Source organism: Bos indicus, chromosome 7 (genome assembly GCF_029378745.1).
Source record: "Bos indicus isolate NIAB-ARS_2022 breed Sahiwal x Tharparkar chromosome 7, NIAB-ARS_B.indTharparkar_mat_pri_1.0, whole genome shotgun sequence".
In the NCBI taxonomy this organism is placed as follows: Eukaryota; Metazoa; Chordata; class Mammalia; order Artiodactyla; family Bovidae; genus Bos; species Bos indicus.
Genome location: NC_091766.1, coordinates 16,149,173 through 16,165,913, shown reverse-complemented (window position 1 = coordinate 16,165,913; position 16,741 = coordinate 16,149,173). Strand labels below are relative to the sequence as shown.

At 58.1% G+C, this 16,741-nt stretch overlaps 2 protein-coding genes across 5 annotated transcripts; both read right to left on the bottom strand.

The window, feature by feature from the left end:
* Nucleotides 1-34: 34 nt before the first annotated feature.
* On the bottom strand, nucleotides 35-8,930 carry MCOLN1 (mucolipin TRP cation channel 1). Of its 2 annotated transcripts, none has more exons than XM_019964240.2 (14): nucleotides 8,762-8,930; nucleotides 6,527-6,732; nucleotides 5,311-5,478; nucleotides 5,059-5,224; nucleotides 4,560-4,668; nucleotides 4,244-4,340; nucleotides 3,915-4,014; nucleotides 3,630-3,736; nucleotides 3,373-3,522; nucleotides 3,146-3,247; nucleotides 2,655-2,777; nucleotides 2,073-2,288; nucleotides 365-495; nucleotides 35-262 (listed from the first exon to the last, which is right to left on the bottom strand). In XM_019964240.2, the coding sequence occupies exons 1-14, from the start codon at nucleotides 8,790-8,792 to the stop codon at nucleotides 226-228; spliced, it is 1,743 nt and encodes a 580-aa protein (XP_019819799.1). In that variant the 5' UTR covers nucleotides 8,793-8,930; the 3' UTR covers nucleotides 35-225. The 2 variants fall into 2 exon arrangements, with proteins under 2 accessions (XP_019819799.1, XP_070648127.1); XM_070792026.1 differs by having other exon boundaries at nucleotides 3,630-3,646.
* A 2,385-nt stretch (nucleotides 8,931-11,315) lies between these two features.
* Nucleotides 11,316-16,166, bottom strand: ZNF358 (zinc finger protein 358). Of its 3 annotated transcripts, XM_070792024.1 has the most exons (3): nucleotides 15,302-15,320; nucleotides 13,349-13,454; nucleotides 11,316-13,108 (listed from the first exon to the last, which is right to left on the bottom strand). In XM_070792024.1, exons 2-3 carry the CDS (start codon nucleotides 13,419-13,421, stop codon nucleotides 11,391-11,393), a joined length of 1,791 nt encoding a protein of 596 aa, XP_070648125.1. In that variant the 5' UTR covers nucleotides 13,422-13,454; nucleotides 15,302-15,320; the 3' UTR covers nucleotides 11,316-11,390. The 3 variants fall into 3 exon arrangements, with proteins under 3 accessions (XP_070648125.1, XP_070648126.1, XP_070648124.1); XM_070792025.1 differs by lacking the exons at nucleotides 13,349-13,454; nucleotides 15,302-15,320 and adding an exon at nucleotides 16,099-16,166; XM_070792023.1 differs by lacking the exon at nucleotides 13,349-13,454 and having other exon boundaries at nucleotides 15,302-15,425.
* Between the last annotated feature and the right edge of the window lie 575 nt (nucleotides 16,167-16,741).

The window sequence follows — 16,741 nt, the reverse complement described above, 5'->3', positions numbered from 1 at the left end:
AGGGAATGCCCCTCCCACTACAAATGAGAACAAGTTTATTTTCCCGTTTATTTAACACCCACCCTATCCTTGTCCAAAGTCCGACCCGACTGGCCCAGGCCCTCACGGGGCGCGACTGGCAGCCGGCCCTTAAAAGCAAAGGGTAAAATAAATAAGCTTGGGTCTCCGCACTCCGGGGGTGGTGGTGGTGAGGGGGCTAATGTCCAGTAGCAGTCCGGGTCCGAGTCAATTCACCAGCAGCGAATGCTCCTCCGAAGCGTCCCTGAAGGAAGGGCAGTGTTAGCGGAGGTGGAAAGCATCGGTTCCTTCCGTCCGCTTCCCTTCCACCAGCCAATCCCAAACCCGAACCAAACCAGCCTCGAACCTGCCACAACAGCAAAGGAGGCTGCAGGCGGAGCCGCTCCCGCGGCGGAATTTGCCGGAGGTGGGGCTGTCCTGGCACTGCGCGATGTAGGCCTGGAGCTCGCTCACCTCTGCGCCCGCTCCGCCTGGGTGCTGGGGAGAAAGACCCGGGACCCACATGAAAGACACCCCTGCCCTCCCCATCCTCTCCAACCATCTGAATCTCCTCCCTGATCCTGGTGGACCAACCAGGCTCCCTCCTCTGGGGCTTTGTACATGCTGTGCCCTCCACCTGCTGGTTCCCCGTGCTTTGCTTCACCTGGAGACATTCCCTGACCACTGAATGTGTCTCTCCGCCTGCGGGGCCACCACCTAGAGCCATACTGGACCCAATCTGGGTGCTTGGCAACCACCTACTGACTTGGGTGCACACAGCGGAAGCAAGGTCTGGGTTTGTACCCCCAAGGCTGATAGACATGTGTGATCTTTAAGTGCTAGAGGAAGACCTATAAGGGGTCCTTGGGTCTGAGTGACAGAATTATGTCTGTTGCCTGGCTGTATGTCCAGGCACAGGCCGGTGCAGTCTTCTGCATTCCCAGTTGCAGGGATGTTCTGGCTTTCAGCCTCTTTTTCACCCTTCCCAACCTCATGGGAGCACTCTCTTCTCCAAATCCTTTCTAGCAGTTCCTTCTCCCTGGTGCGCTCTCTCCCGGGCTCTTGTCTCATCAATCCAGAATGTTCTGAGATGATGGAAAGGTTTGATATCTATGCTGTCTAAATCTGGTAGCTACTAACTGCACTGGCATTTGGGTGCTTGCTCTATGCCTGGTGTGAGTGAGGAACTGAATTTAGAATTGTTTCATTTTCATGAAAGTCAAAGTGTAACTAGTCACGTGTGTGGCCAGAGACCAGACAGCACATTTTAGAAATTTGCCTGGACTCAGCCTAACACCAGTCTAAAGCAGGAGGCCTCTGTAACCTTCAGTTTATACCACCTCCATCGGTAGATTGCCATACTCTGGTTTGTCCATTATCCATCCTGCCCACCAGTGCTGGACAGACACCTGGCACCAGGCTTGCAACACAACAGGCCCCCAAACACATCTGCTGAAAGATGTGTCTGCTGACAGATGTGTCACACCTGTCTACCTGTCACGCCCGCGTTCTGCTCTGGGCCCTGCAGCCTGCAGGACCACCATCATTCCCTAGACCCACAGGACACAGGGGCTTGGAGCAGCACTTCTGGAATCACACAGTTTCGGGATGAGCTGGGTCCACCATCTGCCTAGTAGCCAACCTTGGGCGAGTCAGTGAAACTCTATGGCTTGGTTTGTGTGTGTTCAGTCACTCAGTTGTGTCCGACTCTTTGCAATCCCAGGGACTATAGCCCACCAGGCTCCTCTATTCAAGGGATTTTCCACGCAAGAATGCTGGAGTGGGTTGCCGTTTCCTACTCCAATGGCTTGGGTTCCCTGTTGGTAAAAGATGCAGGAATCCTACCTGGCCCCACACCTTGATAAAACTGAGAATGCAGCAGCTGTGATGGTATCAGCCCCTCTTGGGCCCCCCACTTCTGAGCTAACCTCTCCTTTGGCCTCGTGGAGTCTCCCATATTCTTTCCCAGGGTCCTTCTCGCCTCACCCCAATGTGGCCAACCTCGAGGGACTTACAGCCTGAGTTTGGGGCTGTGTGCTAATGCATGTGGGGTGGCCCACAGGGAGGTGGCTGACCTTGATGGTGTCATAGGCGCCTGTGATGAGCGCGATGAAGAGACTGAGCACCATGTAGATGAACAGGCTGATGAAGGAGTACAGGTAGAGCTGAGAGAAGAGCCAGACCAGGCTGCTGCGGCTCTGCTGCGCCTGCATGGCCGCGAAGGTCACGAACATGTCATCCCCGTTGATGAGCGAGAACAGGCACTCGGACACCATGGACAGTGAGCGGAACTGCAGGTGGGCAGCGTAGTAGGGGGGTCAGAGCAAGCTGGGGGCGTGGCAGGGGCTGGGATGGGGCTGGTAGTGGCATTGGGGAGTCAGAGGGGACAGCAGACAGAGCACTAGTAGTCACGGTAAGGCCAGCTCGGGGGGGATGGGTCACTGAATAAGGATCAAGGCCAGGGTCACTGGGTGGGTTCAGAGAGGACAGTGGACAGAATTGCTGGAGACCAGGGATCAAGGTGGGTCGTTCAGCGTCACCAGATCAACAGCAGATGGACCCGCTGGTGTCAGAAGACTCAGGAAGTAAGAAGGGGAGCCAGGGACCCTTGGACAGTGGGTCATGAGCGCCACCCACAGGTCCCTGCCAGCCCCTACCTTCACATGGTAGGGCCCCAACACGATCCAGCCGCAGAAGCAATAGCCCAGATAGATGACGGCCACACAGCAGCAGAAGCGCATGACGCTGGGCAGGGCCACCCGCAGCGTGGCGATGAGGATCTGTGGAGGGAGGAGTGGGGGGGCGGACAGTGTGGGCATACCCACAACACAGGCCAGCTGGGGTGACCAGTGAAGCTGGAAGGAGCCTCAGAAGGGGCAGCAGGGTGCTGAGAGCACACCCCCTTGGCTGGATTCAGCTGGCAAGGGGTTGGGGATGAAAGTGGGCTCACATAGCCCCTGCCCATGTAGAGTGACAGGTATGTCTGGCAGGGGTGAGGGGGCAGGTATGGGGAAGAGGCTCCTGGTGGGTCATCTGCAGGGGCTGTTGATGGCAATACGGGTATGATTTATCTGGGGGTCGAGGGGGTGGGAATTAAGGGACATGTGGCCGCCACCAAGGGGGCCCTGCCTGCATATCTGAAGCTTACATTGTACTTATGGAAGAAGGTCAAGTAGCGGATGACTCCGACCCAGACTAGCAGTGTTGAGGTGCCCAGGAGGATGCTGCAGACGTCGTAGCTTGCCAGGTTCTAGGGGCGGGAGTAGCGTCAACTCCATCTGCCCCTTCCCTGGGGATGGCATTGGCAGAGAGTGGGAGAGGGGGACAGGGCTGGAAGGAGATGGGGTGGGGAGGCAGGGCGTGGGCTGGACCCACCTTGGCTTCGATGCCAATCTTCATGATGGTACCCGAGATGGTGAGCATGTCACTGGTGACCAGAAGGATGTACCAGCCGTTGACAAATTCCAACCGCTCCCACAGGCTGATGACCCGTCCCCGCCGTCGCCACATGAACCTGACAAATTCCTGCAGGGGTAGGCGGGTGGGGTGAGGGCTGGTCTGGGCAGGGGAGGCTCCCCACCCTGGTGGCCCCAAGGGTCCCAGAGCTGGGCGAGGCTGGGGCTGGCTCTCACGTTCTGCAGCAGGAAGCCTCGGAGCAGTGAGCGGGCGCACAGCAGGAAGGAGAAGGCGCAGGTAAGGATCACAACCACGTCAAACAGGAGCCGGAAGCTGTTGTCTCCTGCGGGGAGGGGCCAGGCCCGGGGGGGGGGGGGCTTCAGGGCTGCTTTGGGCTGGTCAGTGGGCTCATAGGTTTGTCTGGGTGAGTCAAGAGCTCGGTTCACACTGGTCTGGGGCTCGGGGCTCCCAGGGAGATTCAGAGCCCCTGGGCAGCACTGGTTCAGGGCTTGGGGGCTCACCATGGCCAAAGACGCTGGGGTGCTTACACTCCTGGATGTGGGCCTGGGTCTCTAGGCTGATGGGGACACGCCCACTGTGTGCCTTATTGTCAAATGTGATCTGCAGGGGTGCACCGAGATGAGACGGGACAGGGTAAACCTCGGCAGACCCAAGGCTCCCAGACCTGCAGGATGGATGGTCTGTCCAGCCCCAGCCTCCCCCGTCACCCCCACACTGCCCCTGGCCCAGGGTCCCCCAGCTCCAGAGTTCAGGAGTCCTGTGCCCCGCCCCCCACCCTACCCCGTCACAGGCTGGTTCCTCACCCACACCCCAGGGACCGTGGGCTCACCAGGATACTGAAGGTGTAGCAGTCTGGGATTTCATTGTTGATCAGGCTCTGGAGGTTAATGGTCTTCAGCTGGAAGTGGATGGTGACGTTGATCAGCCTGGCGGGGAGGCTTGGGTGAGGGGGTGGGTGGGCTCTGCCTGAGTGCCAGTGCTCTGCCCCATGCTGACTCTGCAGCTGGCAGAGGAAGTGCTCACGTGGCAGCTTGGCCTGCCCAGCCCAGGCTTGTGGGGAAGTGGCTGCCCCCTCCCCCAACACTGAAGGTGCCTGGAGTCCTGCCTCCCCGCACCCCCAGCCCCCTCGATCGGTCAGACAGTACTTGTGGAATTTGAGCGTGAGGTTCCTGTAACTGGCGCTGCCATCCGAGAGGGAGAGATCATCACTGGGGGGGACGGGGGGTCTCTCAGGGGGGTCCACCCGGATACAGTCTGAGGACAGGGAGTCAGGGAGGGGACACTGGTGGCAGAGGAGGCACAGGCAGGTCTCCCCAGAGTCCCCGACAGCCCCCTTCCCTGCTTTACCACTCCCTTCGTATTTCCACATTTGTCTGTTTCTGTTGTCTACCCCACAAGGGTCAGGCCCAGTCTATCTAACCCCGTACACAGGCCCCAGTGCCTGGTGCTCTGTGGCCCCAGGTGTTTAGAGAATGAATGACAGCGAAACATAACATGCAGCTCTGTCTGCACACCAAGCAGCCAACTCATCATCACATCATCCTCGCCACCCTGTCTTCCAGAAGAGCAGGAGGGATTTTCAAGTGGGATTTTAATCCTAGCAGCCCGGGCTCCTGACCACTGAGCCCTGCCCGGCCCACTCACCCGTGACGACCATCGGATCAATGTCAAATGTGTCGTTGGCTGGGTCCACGTGGCCCCGGTGGTAGTAGCACTGGCAGAGGGCCAAGGCCGAGCCGTTGGCCCAGGGGCCGCCCCCGCCCCGCACATAGGCATACCGGCCCAGGGACACGTCTGGGAGTGTCAGGTACTGCGGGCAAAGGAGGGGAGGATCTGTCAGCCCCGCCCGCTCTCCCCTGAGGGCCCAGCTGCCCAATGGCTCCTGGCCACCCGCACCTGGTCCACGGCATAGAAGATGGCCTGGTATAGCTGCTGCCGTGTGTAGGCTGCGAACGTGTCATCCGCCCCATCCGTGTAGCCCAGCAGGAAGAGGTGTCGGAAAGCGATGGTGTTCTCCTCCCGGAACGTCACTGCCAGCTGGTTGCTGAGCCCAAACAGGATGAGCTGGTAGGAGGGACAAGGACGATGGGGATCTCCCACAGTGCATGAGTGGACGGAGAGAAGAGAGGGCCCTCCCCATGAGGGCAGGCCTTCCATACGCAAACAGTGGCTGCTCATAGAACTCACGGCAACAGCTAACGTCCATTACATGTGTACTGGGTGCCAGCTGCTGTGCTAAACCCAAACCTATGGGGAGAGTCAAGCTCCAGGAGTTGGTGATGGACAGGGAAGCCTGGTGAGCTGCAGTCCATGGGGTCACAAAGAGTCAGACATGACTGAGGGACTGGACTGAACTGCACAGGTAAGCACCACTGCTGGCTCCTTTTGCTGTTGTTCAGTCGCTCAGTCGTGTCCAACTCCTTTCGATCCCATGGACTATCCGTGGGATAGTCCTCTGTCCGTGGGATTTCACTGGCAAGAATACTGGAGTGGGTTGCCATTTCCTCCTCTAGAGGATCTTCCCAACCCAGGGATTAAACCTGCGTCTCCTGCATTGGCAGGTAGGTTCTTTACCACTGAGTCACCTGGGAAGCCCCTCACTGGGCTTCTTTACTGACAGGAGATTAGAAGCATGGTGACATACCCAAAGGCACTAGACCAGAAGCTCTCAGGACAGGGGCTGAGTCTGACTCATCACGGAGTCCTTGGAGCCCAGCACAGGTCCTGGGAGAGGGAGGGAGGGAGGGCAGTGGTCTCTGCAGCCACCAGACCAGTTTTCTTTGAGGGTCAGCACAGCATCAGACTGCCAGGGTCCACATGCCAGCTCCCAAGGCTTAGTGGCTATGTGACTTTGGACAAGTCCCTTAAACTTTCTGAGCTTCATTTGTCTCATCTATAAAAAAAGTGCAACAACACTGACCAGAACCTTAGAGGGCATTTGTGAAGCTTAAAGGAGCTGCTCCTGTGCAGGTCCCAGAGGGCTTCCGACTGATGAGTGCCACATGCTGCTGAGGGGGCAGGACTAGGCTCTGACTCTAGGCTTTTCCCCTTCAAGGAAAATAGGGCCCACAGGTGGAACTCTGGGGGCAGGGGCGAGTGGTACAGGTCTCACCTGCACGGTGACCACCAAGATCTTCACCACTTGCAGCATAAGCTTGAAAGGCTTGCGACCCTTGGCCCGGAATTTATCACAGGGGCTCATGAAGAAGTACTTGAGACGGCGACGGAGATCTTCCTCTTCTGGAGGGGTAGAGGGGGCTGGGGAAGCCCCTGTCTGAGTCCCATATCCAGGGCTGGGTGTCAGAAGCCGCTCGGTCTCTGTGAGATGGGAGGGAGGGGGAAGTGGGGACCAGGCCGAGACAAGTTTACCTGCCAATAGGGGAGGCAGGTCCCAAGCTCCAGCTAAAAAAGAACTCTGAGAGATCTAAGGAAAACCAGAAAATTCGTAACATTTTACAGATATTTGCAGCAGTGCTGGTCAAAGACTATAAATCACTTGAAAGAGCCTGAACTGATTCCTGGCCCTGCCTCAGGGCACTCAGCTTCCCTGAGTCTCAGCTTCCTCGACTGCAAAATGGGGCAATAAATTCTCTCACTTAGGAAGCTAAGGATTTGATACTTACAAAGCATTCCATTCCTAAGCGTCAATAGTTCCTCAACAAGTAGAGGCTATTCTATTTTTTTGTTTGTTTTTCCCCCCTTCTTTTTGGCCATGCCTAAGGGCAGAGAAGGCAATGGCACCCCACTCCAGTACTCTTGCCTGGAGAATCCCATGGACGGAGGAGCCTGGTAGGCTGCAGACCATGGGGTCGCCAAGAGTTGGAAACGACTGAGCGATTTCACTTTCACTTTTCACTTTCATGCATTGGAGAAGGAAATGGCAATCCACTCCAGTGTTCTTGCCTGGAGAATCCCAGGGACGGAAGAGCCTGGTGGGCTGCCGTCTATGGGGTCGCACAGAGTCGGACACGACTGAAGCGACTTAGCAGCAGCAGCAGCAAGGGCTTGCAGGATCTTAGTTCCCAGACCAGGGACTGAACCCAGGCCGCAGCAATGAAAGCACCAAGTCCTAACCACTAGACCACCAGGGAACTCCTGAAAGTGAAAGTGAAGTCACTCAGTCGTGTCGGACTCTTTGCGACCCCATAGACTGTAGCCTACTATAGACCATAGCCTACAGGCTTCTCCATCCATGGGATTTTCCAGGCAAGAGTATGGGAGTGGGTTGCCATTTCCTTCTCCAGGCGATCTTCTCGACCCAGGGATCGAACCCGGGTCTCCCGCATTGCAGGGAGATGCTTTACCCTCTTAGCCACCAGGGAAGCCCAGCGAACTCCTAAATAGAGGCTATTCTAAGCATCACTGATTCCTTTCAATCCTGACCAGCCCAAGAAGAAGTCCAAGTTTTCAGCAACTGCTGGTCATAGTTGGTCACAGCAGCTGAGAATAGTCCCTGACATACCCCCATGATCCCCACTGGAAGAACCCTGTTTCATTCCAAGGTCTGGCTGACTCTCTGCCTAGCCCAGCCACCAAGATGAAATGTGGACACTCTTAGAACCTGTCCCACAGTGAGGGCCACCTTCAGATCCCTTTGGCACTCAGATGCTGTTGTGGTTGTTTACAAGACAGCTGGATGGGAAACCAGAGGGTGGGGCACCTCCCTGGCTGGGATCACAGCTAATCCACCCCAGGCTCCAATGACTAGGACATCTCTGAGATGTCTGCAGCTAGTTTAAAAGATGATCAACACATGGGCATTCCTCCAGGCTTCCCTATGAGAGGCAACTGAGCTTCCACGGGTTTGGAGATCTGAAATTGAGTTAGGCGCCTGGGTTTAAAGTGGCAACCCCGCCCCAGCAGTCCTGCCTGGGTTTAGAAAAGCTGAGCATTTGCCTCCTGGCCTGGGGAAGCAGAGTCTGGGAGTCTGACGTTGGGGCGGGAGGGTAGGGGTGGGGGTTGGAGAAGCTGGGGCCGCAGTCGGAGTTTCAACAGAACTAAGCAATCCGAATCTAGGCCCGGGATGCAAATCCTGGGACCCTCGCCGCCGCGCGTCGAGAAGCTGGCGGCTCGCCAGCTGCCTGAGTTGAAGGTACTCAGAGCACAGCCCGGAGTCCCGCCACTTAGAAGGGAGAAGCTGGTGCCCACCCGCCACATGTGGGCAGCCTGCCTTTTCTGCCTAGGCTCTAGGAGCCGTCAGTCCATACCGACGCCACCGGGAAGCTGAGAGGTGGGCATGGGAGCTGAGGAAAAGGGAAACCCGGAGCTCCGCCGTCCCAGGTAGGAGAAGCCGTCCGCAGGTTCGCAACCCGCGTTCCGGAGCTCGCCGGATTGCCTGCGCCCTCACCTGAGCCGCGCGGGCCTACGGGGACTGCCATGTCGGGGCCCGGAGCGCCGGACGCCGCCGGGCGCTGCGGGGCAGCCGGGGTCCGAACGCCCCGCGCTGTCACTGCGGCCTCGCTCCCTGGCGGTGCAGCTTCAAACCCTCCCGCATCAGCTGACTCGCGCCTCAGACACGTGACCACAGCGGCCAGGGAGGCAGGCGACCAAATCCGGTCCCTCCCCCTGCGCCACGACGTCCCCTGCCTGAGCAGCGCGCAAGCGTGCCTCGGATGGCGGCTGGCTTCCTCTAGGCGGTCGCGAGGTCCTAGCGCCGAAGGTGACAATGTGCTTGGGGGATGGGCCGGCTGTGAGCGTGCGGACTTAGGACTGACTCAGTCCTGGCTCCCTGTCGTTCCGGCGTCCAGTGCCAATCTCATGGCTTCCATGTCTAATGCTTGACCCCTTTCCCTCCGCGGTGTAGGATAAGGATCCTGTCTCAAGGGTGTCCGGCTCCATCCTCCCAGAAACCCTCCCTTACTCTCAACCCCCTCTCATCTGACCTATCATCAATCCTACTTCTTTTCCTAATTGTATCCTAAATAGGACCACTTTCCTCCACTCCTATGGCTGTCAGCCCAGAGTCTCCCAACATTCCTGGCTTGGACCACTGCAACAACCTCCCTGATCTTACGCTCCTATTTCTGATCCCCCTCCATTCCCCTCTCCATCCAGCAGCCAGAAGGGTCTTCCAAAAATAACTGATAGTCCTCTGTCAGAACCTGCTGGTAGCTTCCCATTTCTCTTGGATGACAAGCAAACTCCGCTCTTCAATCTACTGAGCCGTCTTTTCCAGCCCCACCTACCTCCTCCCCTATCTCATCTCAGTGGCCCCAGGGCCTTAGTACAATCTTCTTGCCTTAGGCAAGAAGGCAAGTGATCAGATCAGTTCAGTCACTCAGTCGTGTCCAACTCTTTGCGACCCCATGAATCGCAGCACTCCAGGCTTCCCTGTCCATCACCAACTCCCGGAGTTCACTGAGACTCACGTCCATCGAGTCAGTGATGCCATCCAGCCATCTCATCCTCTGTTGTCCCCTTCTCCTCCTGCCCCCAATCCCTCCCAGCATCAGAGTCTTTTCCAGTGAGTCAACTCTTCGCATGAGGTGGCCAAAGTACTGGAGTTTCAGCTTTAGCATCATTCCTTTCAAAGAAATCCCAGGGCTGATCTCCCAGTCCAAGGGACTCTCAAGAGTCTTTTCCAACACCACAGTTCAAAAGCATCAATTCTTTGGCGCTCAGCCTTCTTCACAGTCCAACTCTCACATCCATACATGACCACAGGAAAAACCATAGCCTTGACTAGACGAACCTTTGTTGGCAAAGTAATGTCTCTGCTTTTGAATATGCTATCTAGGTTGGTCATAACACGCTCCCAACCACCACTTCTGGGTCTTTGAAAAACTCCTTTAAATGCCATGTGCCTCAGTGTCCTCATTTGCAAAAGGGGAATACTCAGTTATCTGTCTCATGGAGCTGCTGAGAGAATTAAATGAGAGGGCTTCCTTGATGGTCCAGTAATTAAGAATCTGCAGGGAACACAGATTCTATCTTGGTCTGGGAAGATCCCACACGGCAAGGAGCAACTAGGTCTGTGTTCCACAAGTACTGAGCCAGTGCTCTAGAGCCTGTGAGTCACAACTACTGAAGCCTGTCTGCCTAGAGCCTGTGCTCCATAAGAGAAACTAAAGCAATGAGAAGCCTGTGTACCACAACCAAGTGTAGCCCCTGCTCACTGCAACTAGAGAAAAGCCCACACACAGCAATGAAGACCTAGCATGGCCAAAAGATAAATAAAATTGTTTTAAAAAAAGAATTAAGTGAGAAAATGCAAATGCATAGCACAAGTCTGGACCAGCAGTAGTGCTGAAGTAGCAGTGATTAGATTTACAAAGTCCTTCCACAGGGAAGCTGTCCCCTATTTAAATCAGAAGTCTTGTTATGCTTCTTGAATGCACCATACTCTATAGTTGCTTTTTAAGTGTTTCTGAACTCTGGGAGCTCTGTGAGAACCAAGGCCATGCTAATCTTGCTCCCTGCTGAGGCTTGAGCAATCAACACGTGTTTATTGAATGCATAAGCGAGTAACCTCTCCTTTGTCCTGTGGTGTACCTGCAACATGGGCTTTGAAGGATAAGGGGGTAAATCTGGGGAGCAGAAAGGGCAGGCTGCCCACATGGTTTCATATCAGCCTCTGCTATGCACCTGCTAGACATTCAATGTGCCAGAAATCCCACCACTCGTGGGAAAGTTAACTCTAAAAGGGAAGGAAGCAGCATAGACCAGATCGCAGGGTGAGTCCGCCCCTGACTGGGGTGGCTAGGTCTGGGGGAACAGAGAGTGGCGACTGCTGGGATGGACCACTATGAGACCTCCTGGGGGAAGCCAGGAGGATATTGTGGAGGGAGCCAGGATAGTAAGGTTCCATTTGTGTGGCTCACTCAGGCAATGCCCTCCCATCTCCCCAGGAACAGGCTGCACATTAGAGAAAAAAGAGCAACAGCAGAACCACGACACAGAGCCAGGAGGCAGTGGGAAGATTTTACTAACTGCACAACACACGCTTTCCCAGGCACCTGTGGGTGCCAGCACACCCTTTAGCCATCAGGCCCAAGCAGGGCTTCTTGCTCCTGCACCCACCTGGGACTCTCGCCCGTAGGGAGGGCTGGGCTGACAGTGTCACAGATGGGAGAGCCAGGGTCAGGGTGGGACTTGGAGTTGGAGTCAGGGCTGGGCACAGGATCTGTGTCGGGGCTGGGACCAGATCTGTGGTCAGGGCTAGCCAGGAGGTCGGAATTGGCATTGTGCCCAGGCTTAGGGTCAGAAGACAGGGCAGAATCAGGGCTGGGGCTAGATCCAGAGCCACTGGTGGGTTTGAGGTTGGGATTGGGGAGGGAGCCCAGCCCAGAGCCAGGATCACGGTCAAGGCCAGAGCTAGGGCCAGGGCTGAGCACTGAGACAGCATCCGGACCCAGGAGGGAGGCCTGCCCTGGCCTTAGCATCGAAGCGGGGCTGAGGCCCAGGCCGGCAGCGGCAGCGGCGGCAGCCGCAGCTGCAGCCGCACCCTCGTGCACGCGCTTGTGCTTGGTGAGGCTAGAGGCTTGGCCGAAGGCCTTGCCGCAGAGCTGGCAGCGGTAGGGGCGCTCGCCCGAATGCACATGTAGGTGCTGCAGCAACGCGGAGCTCTGCCCAAAGGCCTTGGAGCAGTGGGGGCAGGCGTAGGGCCGCTCGCCCGTGTGCGTGCGCAGGTGATGCTGCAGGTTGGAGCTCTGGCCAAAGGCCTTGCCGCAGTGGGGACAGCGGTAGGGACGCTCGGCCGTGTGCGTGCGCTGGTGCTGCAGCAGCGCCGAGCTCTGCCCGAAGGCCTTGCCACATTGCGGGCATGGGTACGGCCTCTCACCCGTGTGCGTGCGCAGGTGCTTCAGCAGCGCCGAGCCCTGCCCGAAGCCCTTGGCGCACACCGGGCACTTGTGCGGCCGCGGGCCGCCGTGCGTGCGCAGGTGCTGCGCCAGCAGCGAGCCATGGCCGAAGGCTTTGCCACACACCGGGCAATGGTGAGGCTTCTCGCCACTGTGGCTGCTGCGGTGCTTGAGCAGTGTGGAGCGCCAACCGAAGGCCTTGCCGCATGCGGCGCACTGGTAGGGCCGCGCGCCAGTGTGGATGCCCCGGTGCTGCGCCAGCGTGGCGCCGTGGCTGAATGATTTGCCGCAGTCGGGGCAGCGGTAGGGCTTCTCGCCGCTGTGCGTGCGGCGGTGCTGGCTCAGCCCCGAGCTGCGGCGGAAGGCTCGCCCGCAGTCGGGGCAGGAGAAGGGCCGGGGCGGGCTGGCAGGTGCAGGGAGCACCGCGGGGGCAGCGGTCAGGACCTCAGGGGTGGCAGGGAGGTCGGAGGAGAGGGAGTCCAGGTCTGGGGAGGCAGTGGGACTGAGGGTGTCGCTGTTAGGGTCGAGGATCAGGGGAACCGGGCCGATGACGTCGGGGTCGTCGAAACTTGAAGACAGGGGGTCGAGATCTTGGGGGTCGGAGTCACGGATCCCCGAGATGGAGCCTGGAGCATCCGCCTCCGCATCCAGAGCCTCGGAGACAGGCTCCAGATCTTCATAGCTGGGGTCCACGTCCTCAGAGACAGTGTGGAGGTCTTCCGGCTCAGGCTCCTGCTTTTCGGAAGCCGGGTCCAGCTCTTCTGGGTCAGGGTCTAGGTCTTCTGAGTCTGAGTCAAGCTCTTCATAATCCGGCCTCCTGCCCTTGTGGCCTGGGTTCCTGACTAAGACGGAACGCCTCATCCCTGGTGTGGAAGTACCGGCTTCTGGGGCAGGATCTATGGGGTGAGGGCAGAGGGTGAGTGGAGAGTAGGTTCTGCGGAACCCGGGGTCTCTTCTGGAGCCTGGGCAGGGAAGAGAGAGGGAGTTGGGCTGTACCCCAGATCCCGCTTTGGGGTAAACACACAGATCCTTCTCTTGTCTCGTGCTATAGGGAGACTGCACTGGTTCCTGCCAGGTCAGGGAGAAGAGGGACCCTGGTGGGACAGGGGGAGGGGCCTCCCTTCTCAGCCCCACACCTGGACAGAAGTCAGGGGACCCAGCACTAGAGGTCTCCAGCACCCAGCTCCATGGTTCCGCCCCTCTCTCCATCCTGGGCTCCTCCTCTGGTGGGAAGCTCAGGTCCTGTGGAGGAGAGAGTCCCCTTGACCATGGCCGCTTTGAGGGGAAGAGGGTGGGTGTCTGGGTTCCTGTGCTTGCTCTAAGTACATGGCCTGAATTCCAGTCCCATTGTTGGGGGTGGCATATTTGGGGGTTCCTGGTAGGGAACTTGGCTCACCTCCTAGAGGAAACACTGTGATCTCTGAAGCCTCTATCTGTGGGGGATGAGTGTGTGTGTTGGGGGGGGGTGCAGACAACATCTGGTACTTCTCCTGGGTCACTGGGGGCAAGCAGGGAGACCCCTGGCTTGCTTCCGGGGGAAGAGACAACGTGAATTCCAAACTTCATAGTTCTGGGGTATGACTAAGTGTCAAAACACCTATGTTCCGTCTTAGAAGATCCTGAATGCTGACTTCTAAAGGTAGAGTGTGCATGGGAACCCCTGGAGGGGGCAGGGAGACCCATGGACCCATTATCCAGGAGAGTAGCGACAAGTGTCCGTGTACCTGTTTGCCCGACTGGATAGATCCTGAATTCTAACCCCTAGCTTGTTAGTCGCTTAGTCCAGTCCAGCTGTTTGGTATCTCATGGACTGTAACCCACCAGGCTTCTCTGTCCAAGGAATTATCCAGGCAAGAAAACTGGGGTGGGTAGCCAATTCCCTTCTCCAGCGGATCTTCCCCACCCAGGGATCAAACAAGGGTCTCCTGCATTGCAGGCAGATTCTTTACCATTTGAGCCACCAGAAAACCCCTAGCTGTTGGGTAGGCAAAACAACACATTGGGCTTCTCTTTGGTTACTGGAGGGACCCCTGGGCCATCTCCTAGGAGGGAATGATTTGAGTGACTGACTCCATGGCTCAAGCATGGAGATGGTCCTCTCTGGGAAGAAAGATCCTGAATTCTACCTCCATGGCTGGAGGTAGGGAGTGGGACAGAGAAACAAGCTGGGACCCCTTCTGGGGAGCAGGGGGAGCTCAGGATTATCTGAAGGGGAGGTGATGCCCTCCCCATGGCTAGGCCTGGGGGGGGAAACAACAAATAGATCATTATTGGGAGGGGGGTTGAGGTGGGGGTGGGTGGGTGTGCGTTGGGGGGCACTTTGGCTCTCCTTTGGGGGAGGGGGACCTTCTGAGCCACAACCTCAGAACTGGGAGTGGATACACACAGAAAGAGGCCTGAGTTCCTAGTTCACCTCCTCACATTCCATGATGGAGGGTGGGGGGACAGTGCTGGGTCACCCCTGGATTCCCAGTAGGGGGAAGACCCTTAGATTGGCTCCTGAATTCCCACCTCTGAGCTACAAGTAGCAAGGAGACATAACTGGGGTCCTTCCCTGAGTTCCGGGGGGGCAGGTGGAATCCTGGATCACCTCCTGAGGAAGGGGCTTCCAGTGCTCTGGACCCCAAGACTGGAGAGTGAGGGGAAACACTTGGGGTCCTGGGGGAGGTCCCTCTGGAGGATGGGTCTCCTGAACTCCGGACCCCAGGCTGGAGGGTCTGAGGGAACAATACCTGGGCTCCTGGGGTGGGGGATCCGGATCGCCTCCAGGGGAGGGGGCGTTCTGGACTTACGCCCCCGCCCCCAGCCGAGGGGTGCCCCCCTCCCCTACCTCCCTATTGACGGCGCCCAGCTTGGGCTGGGCCCTCCCCCGGGCCGCAGCGGCGGAACCGGCGCGCTAGGCCCGCAGGTCGCGAGGCCCCCTCCCATCGCGCCCCAGGCTCTGCTCTCCCCGGGCGGGCGGGCGCGCGGGGCGGCGGCGTGGGGTAGGACAGAGGTCGCCCCGGGCCGCGCCCCGCGCTGGGGGCCCCCCGCGCCCGCCCCCCTCATCGCAGCCCCCGCCCGCCCGGCCCGCTCGCGGGGACACTCACCCGGCGCCCCTCTCCCCTGCCCGGCCCGCCGCGCCCGCCGGCGCCCCCGGGGCCCGCAGGAAGCCCCCCGCCCGCCAGCCCCGCCGGCGGCCCCCTCGGCCCTGCGGCCCCGCCAGGCGCTCCCGGGGAGCGAGAGGGGCCGGCCGAGGGCCGCAGCGGGGGCTGCTGGGACTTGTAGTTCGCCCGCACCCGCCTCGGCCGTCGCCATCGCTGCCCCCGCCCCCCGGGCCAGCCTTTGTCCCGGCCGGGCCACCCGGCCGCGCGGCCGCGCCTTTGTCTGCGCCGGGCTCCGCCCGCGCTGTCCCCGCCGCTGCCTCTCCTCTTCTGCTTCTCTCCCAGCCGCTCTTGATCCCTCTCCGCCCCTGTCTCTCTCTCTCTGTCCCTTCTCTGTTCCTCCGTCCCTTTATTTCCATGTCTTGGCCTCTCTTGTCACTTTCTCTGCCTCCATCCCTCTGTCTCTGCATCCTCCTCCTCTCTCTCCCTGTCTCTGCCTCCAGCCCGTGTCTCCGACTCTGTCTCTCTTTCTCTCTCTCGTTTCCAGGAACACCGAACAGTCTCTGTCTCTTGCAGACGGGAAACACACATCAGCATAGTTCAGACGCTGAGAATTTACAAACTTGTGGTATCTTTGCTCAGTCCAGCGTTTTCCCTTTAAGACTCCTCCTCCGAGGAAAAGAGCTGGGGATACTCCTCCTCTTTCTCCTCCCAGGGTCATGCAGGGCTGTCACTGGTGGGCTCCCCGTGCCTGTTCCTCCTTCTATAAGCCAGGTCTGGGAAGCAGTCTGGGCATACTTTACCTGGAGATGGAGATCCCTGTGAAGAGGGAATGAAATACAGTCCTGGCAGCTGGCAGCTGGCAGCTGGGCTGTGATGTTCTTACCAGAACATAAACAACGGTCTCAGAATATAAACAGTCATCACACAAGGCCGCTCTGTGACTGCGTCTGAGCTGAGATAGACACAAGGACACTCTGCAACCTCAAAAATGAATACATACCCTGTGCCCCCTACTAACGGAGATGACCGCCGCTTCTTCCCAATGACCACCCCACATCCATCCTCCTACATCTAAGAATCACCAAAAGACCCAATCACCAATCTGCTCCCTCACAGAGCCAGGCTAGAATTGCTTCTGCTCTCAACTCTACTTAAAATTATCCAGCACAAACCTGAATCCTATAAGAAGCCTTTCTGTCCTCCACCTCTCTCCTCTGTCGATACCCTGCTAAGGGGTCTTCCTTGCTGCACAAGCTAAAAAGAACAAAACTTTTTTGACTACCGGTGTGCTTCTGATGGGGCTTTTCTTGGGGCTCAGTGGTAAAGAACCCACCTGCCAATGCAGAAGACATGGGTTCTATTCCTGGGTCATGAAGATCCCCTGGAAAAGGGAATGGCAACCCACTCCAGTATTCTTGTCTGGAGAATCCCATGGACAGAGGA

What these genes read in the sequence shown, in the direction of transcription:
- MCOLN1 (XM_019964240.2), bottom strand. Translation starts at nt 8,792, where the DNA reads ATGGCAGTCCCCGTAGGCCCGCGCGGCTCAG. An exon ending in CTCACGCTCAAATTCCACAA is followed by an intron (nt 4,341 to 4,559) that starts GTACTGTCTGAC and finishes CCTCCCCGCCAG; the next exon opens with GCTGATCAACGTCACCATCC. An exon ending in CCCCAGCGTCTTTGGCCATG is followed by an intron (nt 3,737 to 3,914) that starts GTGAGCCCCCAA and finishes CCCTCCCCGCAG; the next exon opens with GAGACAACAGCTTCCGGCTC.
- ZNF358 (XM_070792024.1), bottom strand. Translation starts at nt 13,421, where the DNA reads ATGGAGAGAGGGGCGGAACCATGGAGCTGGGTGCTGGAGACCTCTAGT. An exon ending in GTCCCCTGACTTCTGTCCAG is followed by an intron (nt 13,109 to 13,348) that starts GTGTGGGGCTGA and finishes CTCACCCCATAG; the next exon opens with ATCCTGCCCCAGAAGCCGGT.